The sequence below is a fragment of the Mauremys mutica genome, chromosome 5 (assembly GCF_020497125.1).
Source record: "Mauremys mutica isolate MM-2020 ecotype Southern chromosome 5, ASM2049712v1, whole genome shotgun sequence".
In the NCBI taxonomy this organism is placed as follows: Eukaryota; Metazoa; Chordata; order Testudines; family Geoemydidae; genus Mauremys; species Mauremys mutica.
Window position 1 is genome coordinate 73,347,966 of NC_059076.1, and position 12,410 is coordinate 73,360,375.

General features: G+C 49.2%; 1 protein-coding gene across 5 annotated transcripts in view; it reads right to left on the reverse strand.

Annotated features, from left to right (window-relative positions):
- Nucleotides 1-5,265: 5,265 nt before the first annotated feature.
- NEK1 (NIMA related kinase 1) overlaps nucleotides 5,266-12,410 on the reverse strand; it is a 127,991-nt gene continuing 120,846 nt past the window's right edge. For all 5 annotated transcript variants that reach the window (XM_045019065.1, XM_045019069.1, XM_045019068.1 and 2 more), the window contains one exon: nucleotides 5,266-6,526. In XM_045019065.1, coding sequence (XP_044875000.1) covers nucleotides 6,513-6,526 — 14 coding nt within the window. In that variant the 3' untranslated portion in view covers nucleotides 5,266-6,512. The remainder of the gene's footprint in view (nucleotides 6,527-12,410) is intronic.

Sequence of the window (12,410 nt, forward strand, 5' to 3'; positions counted from 1 at the left end):
AGATGTCCTGATTGGTATGGAAGGCCGAAACCACCTTAGGGAGAAAAGCAGGGTGTGGCCACAATTTAACTTTGTCCTTATGAAAGACAGTGTAAGGGGGGTCTACGGTGAGTGCTCGGAGCTCGGAGACCCTCCTGGCCGAAGTTTTTCTGGTGGCCATTACTGTCTTCCATGAAAGATATAGGAGAGCACAAGTGGCCAGCGGCTCAAAGGGCGGACCCATAAGCTTGTTCAGTACTAGGTTAAGGTCCCAGGTGGGGGCAGGATGACGAACCTGAGGGTAGAGGCGGTCCAGCCCCTTGCGGAACCTAGCGACCACCGGATGAGAAAACACCGAGAGCCCACCTTCGCCGGGATGGAAGGCGGATATGGCCGCCAAGTGGACCTTCAGGGAAGATAAGGCAAGGCCATGCTGTTTGAGGTGCCAGAGGTAGTCTAGAATGACCGGAACGGGGACCCTCGAGGGCGTAAGATCCTGTGACGCACACCAGGCTGAGAAACGCTTCTACTTGGCCAAGTATGTGGACCGAGTGGAAGGTTTCCTACTACTGAGCAGAACATGCTGCACAGGGGTGGAACAGCGCAGCTCCGAAGTGTCTAGCCATGCAGGAGCCACACCGTGAGGTGGAGAGACGGAAGGTCCGGATGACGGAGCCCGCCGTGCTCCTGGGTTATAAGGTCCGGGCAGAGGGGGAGGGTGATCGGTGAGGATATGGAGAGGCTGAGCAGTGTGGTGTACTAGGGCTGCCTGGGCCACGCTGGAGCAATCAGGATTAGATGCGCCCTGTCCTGCCGGAGCTTCAACAAGCAGAACGCTTGGCACTTCCTGTTCTCGCGAGTCGCGAATAGGTCCACTCGGGGAAAGCCCCACTTGCGGAAGATCGCGTGGATAATGTCCGGTCTTATGGACCACTCGTGGCACAGGAAGGATCTGCTCAGGCAATCCGCGAGAGTGTTCCGAACTCCCGGGAGAAAGGATGCCACCAGGTCGATCGCATGCGCTATGCAAAATTCCCATAGCTCGATGGCTTCGAGGCAAAGAGGGGAGGAGCGAGTCCCTCCCTGCTTGTTTATGTAATACATGGCCGTTGTGTTGTCCGTAAACACGGAGACACAATGGCCGGACAGAAGCCTGTGAAATGCGTGGCATGCCAGGCGAACCGCTCTGAGCTGTCGCACGTTTATATGGAGGGAGAGTTCCTCCGCTGACCACAGGCCTTGGGTGCACAGGCGACCAAGGTGGGCTCCCCAGCTGAGGGATGACGCATCTGTCGTCAGAGACAGGGTGGGCTGCGGTGGGTGGAACGGTAACCCCGCACACACCACGGAGGGATTCAGCCACCAGTCGAGGGAGCGCAGAGTACTCGGCGGGATGGTGACTAACGTGTCCATCACGTCCCTGCCCGGACGGTACACCGAATGGAGCCAAGTTTGAAGTGGGCGGAGGCGGAGTCTGGCGAATTTGGTGATGTATGTACATGCTGCCATGTGGCCTAGGAGACCGAGGCAAGTGCGGACAGAGGTCGTGGGAAAGGCCTGCAGACTGCGGATGATCGTGGACATTGCGAGGAACCTCGGCTGAGGCAGACAGGCTTTGGCCAGAGTGGAATCCAAGGTAGCTCCTATAAAGTCCAGCCTTTGAGTGGGGACCAGGGTGGACTTGTCCACATTGATCAGTAGGCCGAGACGTGCAAACAGGTCCTTTGCCACTCAAATATGTGCCCTCACTTGCTCCTGGGAGGCCGCTTTGATGAGCCAGTCGTCCAGGTATGGGTACATGTGGAGCCCTTGGCGACAGAAGTGGGCAGCGATCACCGCCATACATTTTGTAAATACTCGAGGCGCCGTGGAGAGGCCGAAGGGAAGGACCGCAAATTGGAAATGCCGATGGCCGGCTACAAAGCAGAGGTATCTCCTGTGCGGAGGAAAAATGGCTATGTGAAAATAAGCGTCCTTCATGTCGAGAGCAGCATACCAGTCTCCGGGATCCAAGGACGGGATAATGGTCCCTAGGGAGACCATCCGGAACTTTAACTTTATCAAGAATTTGTTGAGGCCGCATAGGTCTAGGATAGGCCTGAGACCTCCTTTTGACTTGGGGATCAGGAAGTAACAGGAGTAAAACCCTTTGCCCCATTCCTCCCTTGGCACCTCCTCTATCGCTCCGATGGTGAGAAGCGTCTGGACCTCTTGCAAGAGGAATTGCTCGTGAGAGGGGTCCCTGAAGAGGGACTGGTAGGGGGTGGTGGTAAGGCGGGGTTGAAGCAAACTGGAGGTGGTATCCTTGCTTCACGGTGCGCAGAACCCAGATGTCTGAGGTCAGGTGGGACCACGCAGGGAAAAATAAGAGAGGCGGTTGGAGAAGGGAGGGAAAGGATCCTGAACTGGAAGAGGTATGCTGTCCCCGGGCGTGCCTTCAAAAGGACGACTTCAGGTCCAGTTGCTGTTTGGAGGAGCCACGGTTTTGGTTGGATTGAGGGCCTGAATAGCGCCTGCAGCCTCCACGCCCTCGGCGTCTGCCGAAATCTTGTCTCTGCCTAGGGACAGAGTAGGGACGGAAGGGCTGAGGGCGATAAGTGCGCCGCTGGGTCACGGGGTATGCATGCCCAGGTTACGCATAGTGACCCTACTGTCTTTCAAATTTTGGAGTCTGGTGTCCATTTTCTCAGAGAATAAACTCTTGCCCTCGAAGGGCAAGTCCTGAATGGTATACTGAAGTTCGGGCGGAAGGTTGGAAGCCTGCAGCCAGGAGATGCGCCTCATGGTAACACCGGCCGCCAAGGTTCTGGCTGCGGAGTCCGCTGCGTCTAGGGAAGCCTGCAAGGAGGTCCTGGCCACCTTTTTCCCTTCCTCAAGGAAGGCCTTGAACTCCTGGCGGGAATCTGGAGGAAGCAACTCCCGGAATTTAGCCATCTCTGCCCAGGTGTTATAATCATAGCGACTCAGCAGAGCGTGCTGATTCGCTACGCGCAGCTGCAAGGCGCCCGCCGAATACACCTTGCGGCCCAGAAGGTCCATCCATCTGGCTTCCTTGGATTTCGGAGCGGGGGTCTGCTGTCCATGGCGCTCCTTATCATTGACTGACTGGACCACCAGGGAGGAGGATGCATATACAGGTACTCGTACCCTCGGGATGGCACCATATATTCACGCTCGACTCTCTTTGCTGTCGGCGGAATAGAGGCCGGCGATTGCCACAATGTGTCTGCCTTGGCTTGACTTGTTTTAATAAATGGCAGAGCCACTCTGGTGGGCGCGTCAGCCGCAAGGATGCTGACGACAGGATCCTCGACCTCTGGGACCTCCTCCACCTGTAGATTTATGTTGAGGGCAATTCTCCTGAAGAGGTCCTGGTGTGCCTTAAGGTGTATTGGGGGCGGGCTCGAGGACGATGAGCCAGCCACTGCCTCATCCGGCGAAGAGGACGCCGAGACGCCAGGGGCGAGGGCATCCTGTATCTGCTCCTGGTCCTGCTGAGGCTCCTGCTCGAGCTGCGCCGGTGAGGTGGGTGCTTGAGCTAACTGGTCGCCCGTGCCAGCTGGTGGAGGACGACTAACCGTGGCCTCAGGGGCCCGATGCTCGGAAGAGGTGGCCCGCGAGGGAACCAGAGGAGCACCTTGGGCCTGATGGTATGCCCATGGTGTCCAAAAGGGCCACTGCTGAGCACCTTGCGCTTGGGAATGGGCTTCCTGAAGCAGGCCCTCCGGCACACCCGCTTCATGGTCCTGGGAGTAATAACTTCCCGCTTGGGACGAAGCCGACGGATGCCTGGAAGGCCATGGCGGAGCAGAGAGGCCTTGGGCCGATGTCCCCACCGATCTGGTGCTCTTCCGCATGGGGGACTGGTGCCGCGAAGAACTCCGGTGCCGAGAACGAGACCGGGACCTACGACCGGCCCGGTGCCGGGAGGTCGACTGGGACCTGGAGTAGCGGCGGCGGGAGTGGCTCCTGGGGGAGCGGTGCCGTGAGCGGTGCCGGGACCGTGAGCGGTGCCGTGAGTAGCAGGATGGCGACCGGGACGCAGAGCGGTGCCGCGAGTCGGACCGGCGCCGTGTGGTGGAGCGGAGCCGGGACCTGGATCGCCTGCGGGACCGCGATCGAGAGCAGTGCCAGTCAGGTGTGCTGATCGAAGCTGGACGAATGAGGGCCGGCTTCCCGATTGACTGAATCACCCGCACCGGCGATGCCGGGGGTGGTGGCGGTGCTGGGTGCGTCAGCGCGATCAGGTCCTTAGCCACTTCACATACCATCCATGCCGGAGGTATGACAAGCTCAACCACGGCAGGTGCCGGAGAGACAGGTGCCGGACTCGACGGCCGTTGGCGGACCGGAGTCGACGGCACCGGCTTAGCAGGTGCCGCAGCGGGAGCGGGCGCCGGGCGGTGCAGCTGAGCCGTGCCCTCATGCCGCGCGTCGGGCGGTGCTGGAGTGACAGGGGTCTTAGCCTTTGTTGCTCTCAGGGACAGCGAGCGCCTCAGGCCTGGTTTTGGTGCCGGCGATGTCCGGTGCTGAGAGGGCTTAGGCGTACCGGTACGACCCGGTGCCGATGAGGCGCTCCTGGAGTCCGATGGGGCCGCACTCGGTGCCGAGGACGGAGGGGTGAGAGCCGCCTCCATAAGGAGCTGTTTAAGCCTAATGTCCCACTCCTTCTTAGTGCGTGGCTTAAAAGTCTTGCAAATTGGGCACTTAGCTGTTAAGTGCGACTCGCTGAGGCACTTCAGACAGGAGTCGTGCGGATCCCCTGTGGGCATCGGCCTGCTAAGCCGCACTCCACTGTTCCAACGACCGACACGGGCGGTAAGAAGGAACTGAGGGATGGGTGGGTCGGCTGGGGTATATATCCGGGGCCATGGTGGCGCCACTCCAGGGGGCGCCCAGCCGACCCACTGAGTGTTGTTAGGGTAAAAGTCTTCCGACGAACGTGCACGTGGCGCGCACACACCTACATGGAATGGATATGAGCAATCACTCGAAGAAGAACTGAAAGTTTAGGTAATATATCACAACCATTTACCTCTGATCTTTGTACAAATCTCCCACTGACATCAGTGGGATTTCACTGTGGATTCCTAAATTTATAACCCAGCCAAGGGAACAATGGATTTTGACCCTCTTCCTCCAATTAATCTAACACTCTGGTTCTAAAACATGTAAAGAGAAACAATTCCACAGAAGCAAAAAGAATTTAACACTGTTTTACACCCCTGCCCCCTGCAATGGGCAAGAAAGGAATTTTTAATAGTAATAATACCATAAAAATAAACAGTTATACAAAAATCAAGTATTTATTTATGAAGATTAGAAATAATGTACACATTAACTTTCACTTAATGCTAAAATAATTTGACACTTATATTTTTCCAACTGAGATTGCTATTACTCAGGGTTTGAAAATCCATCTCTCTCCAATAGGATAAGTGAAAATTATAAGTTTCATTTGATCTGTAATACTTGACCTGTTGTACACACAGACTAGTAACATTTTCTAGTCATTGTCTCTGGGGGAAAAAAAATCAAAACACACCTTATTTTGCCGGTATGGTGCTCCCTCTGACAGAGGAACAGAGTACAGGGAAAATCTAGGTTTATATTGTCCTGGGAGATCACACAACAAATCATCAGTATCAAAATGACAACAGTAACACAGTATTTAAGTGTTTAACACAGATATATTATCCCATTTTGTTTTTCTGTGTGTGGCAGGAGGGGAAAAAAAGAGCAGCCTTAACTTTTGCACAGCTTTAGAGTTAAAGAAGGTAGCAAAATTTGAAGTATTAATGTCTCTGCTAGAAAGATTATGGCAGAAACTCTCCAGTTCCAAATGAATTCCATTACTCCTTTGGAAAAAAATTAACTTTTTCAATGATGTAATAAAGACCAGTTTGCCTCAATTTGCAAAAAACTATTAAGATAGTTTAGGTGACACTGGTTAAAAAATGACTAATTGAAACTTCAACATGCTACCAGTTTTATTCTAAAAAACGTGAAATATTCACACTTGGGCCACTGATACAATGTGATTATTTAAATATAGTCTAACTGGTCAACTGAAAATGAAATACAATCTTTAGTAGGGATAAATAGAATTATTTTTAGTGTGTAAGTGAAGAGCTAGAAGCAGGTATTTTCAAAACATGGTAATCCTTTTAACTCCTTACACCTAACAGCCAACAGTTAATATGGCAAGGTCTCTATTATATGATAAATCTATCTTGATTTAAAAAAAACACATCTTCTGGGCCATCCTCTGTATACTTTGGTTGAAATTTTTAAGATAAAGTGTGATTTCTGCAGCAGGTAACTTTAAAAATGAGGAAACATATCAAAGGAAATACATAAACATCTCATCTGAAATATAGGCATTTTTTCCATCTTTTTCATGCAATCAGCATACTTTTCTTATGTCTCCCACTTTCCTGCTCCTTATTCAGTTATTATTACATTTTCCATTGTAACTTGCAATTCTGCTGTAAGAATCCAGACACCTACATATCACACTTCCTGAGTCAGATTTATTCATCATTATCTGTAGAGAAGGGAAAAGAAGACAAATTTAGCAGATTCACTAAAATTTAGTAAGATAAATAGTTAAGTAAGCAACCATATACGATAAAAATTCTATTATGAAGTAAGATTGAAATGAACTTTAAAATTATTTTTAACAGATTTCAAAACAGCACTGAAAGCATTATGCATACAAGCCTATAAAGCAAAAAAAATTACATCTTTACTGAACTAAAACGTCTTAAGATTCTTGCATTCTATATGGCCTGTTCAACTTAATCATATATAACAAGCTTTTATCACAATGAAATCCTTTCACTACCAAGAAAGGAGAGATTACTCACCCTCTGTAGTAACTGGAATTCTTCAAGATGTACGTCCATATGGGTATTGCACTTCAAATGTGCACATGCCCTTCCGCCTTTGATCGGAAATTTTTGGTAGTAGTGCCCATTTAGCTAACACATCTACCCTTCACATCCTTGTGCCCCCACACCAAGGATATAAAGCATTGCGGGGGCAAACCGACCCTAGTTCCTTCTCTATCGCAAAGCTCCACTAGGGATGATCTGAATCAAAGGAGAAGGAGATGGGGTAGTGGAGCACCACTTGGCGGACACAGCTTGAAGAACTCTAGTTATTGCACAAGGTAAGTAATCGCTCCTTCTTCTATTACATCCCTATGGGTGCTCCACTTCAGGTGACTCCAGTACAGTACAACTGCATTGCCTCCTGCAGCATGTGATCTAGCAGCATTAACCAAAACCATAATGCTTGGAGAAAGTAGGTGCACATGTCCAGGTTTCAGCAACTGGAACATATTTGAGAAGCTACTGATGTAGACTGTCATCTTGTAGAATGAGCTATCACTCTAGGGGAAGGTTGATCACCAGCCAACTCATGCCAGGAAATATAATATAACCAGAGACCCATCTTGAGAGCCTCTGCATGGAGACTGGGGATCACTGAAATCTGTCTGCAATTGACATAAAAAGCCTAGGAGATTTTTCTAAAGTGTCTGGTTCTATCCAGGTAAAATGCTAACAGCCTCCTCACATTTAGGGTATGGAAAGAAGTTTCTTATTTAGTCTGATGTGGCTTGGGAAAGTAATTGGAAGGTGAATGGTCTGATTAATATGAAATTCAGAAGAAACCTTAGATAATTTTTTTTTGGATGGAGTCAAAGTAACACCTTTTTGTAGAGAACACTGTGAATAGAGGGTCTTCCATTAGAGCCCCCAGTTCCCTGACCCTAAGGGCAGAGGTGATGGCCACCAAGAACGCTGTCTTCACAGTTAGATGTAAGAAGGAGCACATAGCTAGTAACTCAAAAGGATGTTTCATGAGGCAATTAAGAACAAGGATCTCTAGTTGGTATTCTGAGACAACAGATGGGTAAGAGGTAAGTTGGATGAGATAAGGATACCAAACCTGTCTTGACCAAGGTGGAGCAATCAAAATGATTACCATGCGGTCTTGCTTGATCGTTTTGAGAACCTTGCAATGGTGGTGGTGGTGGATGTGCGTAAAATGAGGGCTCCCTGTTCATGAAATGAGACTGCCATCTCCTAGAGATTAAGTCTCAAAACCTGCCCTGGAACAGAATTTGTTGCACTTTGTATTGGCTGCTGGGGCAAAAAGATTGATCTCTGGGAATCCCCAAGCTAAGAATAGTCAGTTGAGGACTTAGTTGTCTAGCTCCCGTTTGTAATTTATGGAGCAATGTCTGCAGAGGTCATCTGTCATGGTGTTTTTATACCAGGCAGTTCAGCTGAAATGAAGATACTTTTGGCTATGCACCAATTCCAGAGTTTTATCACTTTGGTGCAGAGAGAGGGGAATGTGTGTCTCCCTGACAAGAGATATAATACATTCAGGCCATGCTGTCTGTCATTATCTTGATTGAATTGCCTCTGATTAGAAGGAGAAAATGAAAATCCCTATTCTGCAGCATAGGCCTCCAGGTCAATCTCAAGAAGTCCATTTTGATACCACTTCAGTGTCTACATTTTATAGAAGATTTTCTGGATGTGCTGGCAGGCAGGGCTTGTCTCCCTTCCAACAGATTTCTCACCCTCAAAAACTCATCTCAAGAATTCAGTGCATTCCTCAATTGTCAGTAAGAAACTGTCTTCAACTGCTGGGGCACATAGCAGCTTGTATTTCAGCATGCCAAGTTACATCTTCGGTGTCTCCAGTGATGGCTTTGGATGGTCTACAGACTGAACAAGCAAAGTCTGGACAAGCTTGTATCTGTTACCCAGTGGATTCTGCAGTCACTCAACGAATGGGAAGACCCTGTGAATATCTGTGCCAGAGCCACATTTATCCAAAATCGCTCTACTGTCATGATAACATCAGATGCATTATTCTTGAGATAGGGGACACAGCTGGGACCCCCACACAATTCAAGGCAGATGTTCACTGCAAGAACAGCTCCTCCGCATCAACTTTCTGGAGTTGAGTGGCCAGAAATATTAATTTTATCACCTGTAGCGCTGATAATGCTTTCCGATAAGGTCTGCCCCGAACAACTAATTGCCTGGATAAGAGAAGATGATTATGCATCCATGATGAAGGAGTACGGCTGACTGCTATAACCTTTGAGAATATCTTTGGGGCCAAGGAGAGGCCAAAAAGGAGCACCTGGTACAGGTAATGGTCATGGTTGAACAGAAATAGAAGAAACCTCTTGTAAGAAGGTTGGAATGCCACATGAAAATGTATTCCTGTAGGCTGAAATTCATAAACCAACCTCCAGAATCTAGAGAGGAAATTATGCCTGCACATTATTTGTTCAGACGTCTGAGGTCTAGCATTGGCCTCGATCCTTTGTTCTTTTTGGAAACCAGAACTTACTTTGAGTAGAATCCCTTTCCCTTGTGCTACACAGGAACTGGTTTTATGGCTCCTAAACACAGAAGAGAGGCAATCTCTTGTGTCAGCAACTGATCATGAGATAGGTAGCTGAAAAGGGATGGGGTGGCGGGTAAGGGACTGAAATGAAATGGTGTAACCAGATGTTATGGTTTCCAACATCTATTTTTCCGATGTTACACATTCTCTCATGCAGCTTAAAATTGAGAAAGACGGTATCCAAAAGGGGGGATTGACCGTAGGACGGAATAGCAGTAAGACCCATCGACTAATCGGTTGAGACTCCAGTCCAAGCTATCAAAACTGATTCTTAGAAGCTGTGAATGGCGGGACTAAGTAGCTGCGGCAGAAGCTGGCTTCTTCGAATATCTAGGTCTCTTGGTTAGTAACTCAGGTGGCCTATGGAAGTTAGAAAAATGCTGGAGAAGAAACCTCTGAAATCTTGAAATGTGCTAAACCTTCTTTTGTTCACAGGTGTATAGATCCCGAGGGATTTGAGCATGGTTCTTAAGTCCCTCAGAGGGTGAAGAAAGTCAGTTGTAGACTTAGCAAATAGTTTGGTGGCTGTCAAAAGGAAGAGAAAGTTACTCACCTTGCAGTAGCTGAGGTTCTTTGAGATGTGTGTCCCTGTGGGTGCTTCACTGTAGGTGACGGTGCGTCCCGGCGCCGTTGATCGGAGATTTTCGGTAGCAGTGCCTGGTCGGGACGCACGCACTCAGTTGGTATCTCCCGTCTCGTTGAAATCTTCCTGAGCACGTGCGTACCGCACCCTCCTCAGTTCCTTCTCTACTGTGGAGAAATCATACTAATACTCCAAAGTAGAGGGGACGAGGGTGGAGAGTGGAGCACCCACATGGACACACATCTCCAAGAACCTCAGTTACTGCAAGGTGAGTAACTTTCTCTTCTTCTTCGAGTGCTGTCCCTGTGGGTGCTCCACTGTAGGTGAATGTAAAGCAATACCCACTATGGTTGGTGAGGAACAAAGGTAGAAAGTACCATATGGCTGACTATGGTGTCTGCTGTAGTATCCCATGCAATAGCATAATGTTTGGCAAATGTGTGGTCAAATGTCCACATGGCCACCTTGCATACATCTGTAACAGGTACGCTGTGGAGGAAGGCAATGGATGTTGACATTGCTCTAGTAAAATGAGTCCTAACACCCTCTGGTGGTTGAATATTCTGGGTCTGATAGCAAGATCTGATGCAAGTGGAGAGCCCCTTGGAGAGTCTTTGCTTAGAGATAGCATCACCCTTTGATCTCTTTGTAGTAGAAACAAAAGCCTAGGGGATTCACGAAATGGTTTAGTTCTGTCAAGATAGAATGCACGAGCCTGTCGGACATCGAGGGTATGTGATACAGCTTCCTGTGGAGTCATGTGAGGGTTGGGATGGAATACACGTAAGTGTATTGACTGGTTAAGGTGGAAGGTAGACACCACCTTGGAGAGAAATTTGGGCCAGGTTTGTATGGTAAGCTTGTGTTTAGAGAAAATGGTGTAGGGAGGGTAGGCCATCAGGGCGCTTATTTCACCAATCCTTCTTGTTGACGTTATGGCAACCAAGAAAGCCACTTTCCTGGACATGTGGAGCAGGGATGAAGTGGCCAGGGGTTCGAAAAGAGGTTTCATAAGAGCGCAGAGAACTAGGTTGAGACTCTAGGAGGCTACTAGTGAATGAATCTCAGGGTAGAGGTTTTGCAGGCCCGTGAGGAAGCGTTTCATGGTGGGGCATGTGAAAGTGAATAGCTGTCCAGAGTGTCATGGAAGGTGGTAAGGGCCGCGAGACGTACTGTGATAAAACTGAGTGAAAACGTGTCCTGTTTTAGTTTGAAAAGATGGTCTAAGATGTCAGGGAGGGTTGCAGTCTGGGGTATTAAGCATCTGTGGAAGCACCAGATGGAGAAGCATTTCCACTTTTGCAGGTAAGTCTTAGGAGTGGAGTCCCTTCTACTGTGCAGGAGGACATGTCGGACCTGTTCTGTGCAGGCTAATTCGTGGGATTGAAACCTTGAAAGAACAACACCGTCAGATGGAGTTTCCAGAGCTGCAGATGAAGAAGCTGACCGTAGTTCTGGGAGAAGAGATGTGGTCTGTCGGGGAGAGTATGGGGAGGATGGATGGACATGCGTAGCAGGTAAGGATACCATGTCTGCCTGGGCCAAGCTAGGGCAAAAAGTATGAGTAGAACCCTGTGTATGAGTGGAATCAGTGGAAAAGCGTACATGAAAGAGTTGTTCCAAGGAATGAGGTGTGTTTCCGAGTCCTGTTCTGGAGCAAAATAGATGGCATTTGCAGTTTGAGTGGCGGCAAACCGGTCTATCAATGGAGTGCCCCAGTGGGAGGACAGCTGTTGGGGTATTGATGGATATAATTCCCATTCGTGTTTCTCGGAGAACTGTCTGCTGAGTGTGTCGGCGGTAGTGTTGTGACACATGGGCAGGCAGGAAGCGGTGACTTATGTGATGATGTATGCACCAATTCCATAGTTTAATAGCCATTGTGCATACGGAGTGAGATTATGCTCCTCCCTGCCTGACAGCTCGGAGTTCTAGGAGATTGATGTGCGGACGCATCTCTAATAGGGACCAGCGGCCCCATGCCTTGTGGTTGCCTAAGTGCGCTCCGCAATCTATCTGGGAAGCAACCATGGTTAACATGAGTACTGGGGAGTGTGGATGGAAGGGAACGTCCATGCATAGGTTCTCTGGTCTTGTCTACCAATGTAGGGAGGCCAATATGTTCGGTGGCGGAGTCAGTGTTATGCAGAAAACTATGTCTGCTGGGTTGGATGAATGTATATATGGAAATAGGCATCTTGTAGGGTGAGAGCTGTGAACCAGTCCCCTTGTGCAGTGTGGGTATTATTGTGCCCAATGTGACCATCTTGAAATTTTGCACCTGTACAAGCATGTTCAGTTGGAGTAGATCCAATGTAGGTCTCCACCCCCTGCCTTTCTTTTGGGAGTAGAATCCTTTTCCCCGATGCCGCATCAGCACATGTTTGACTGCATCTAGGTGGAGAAG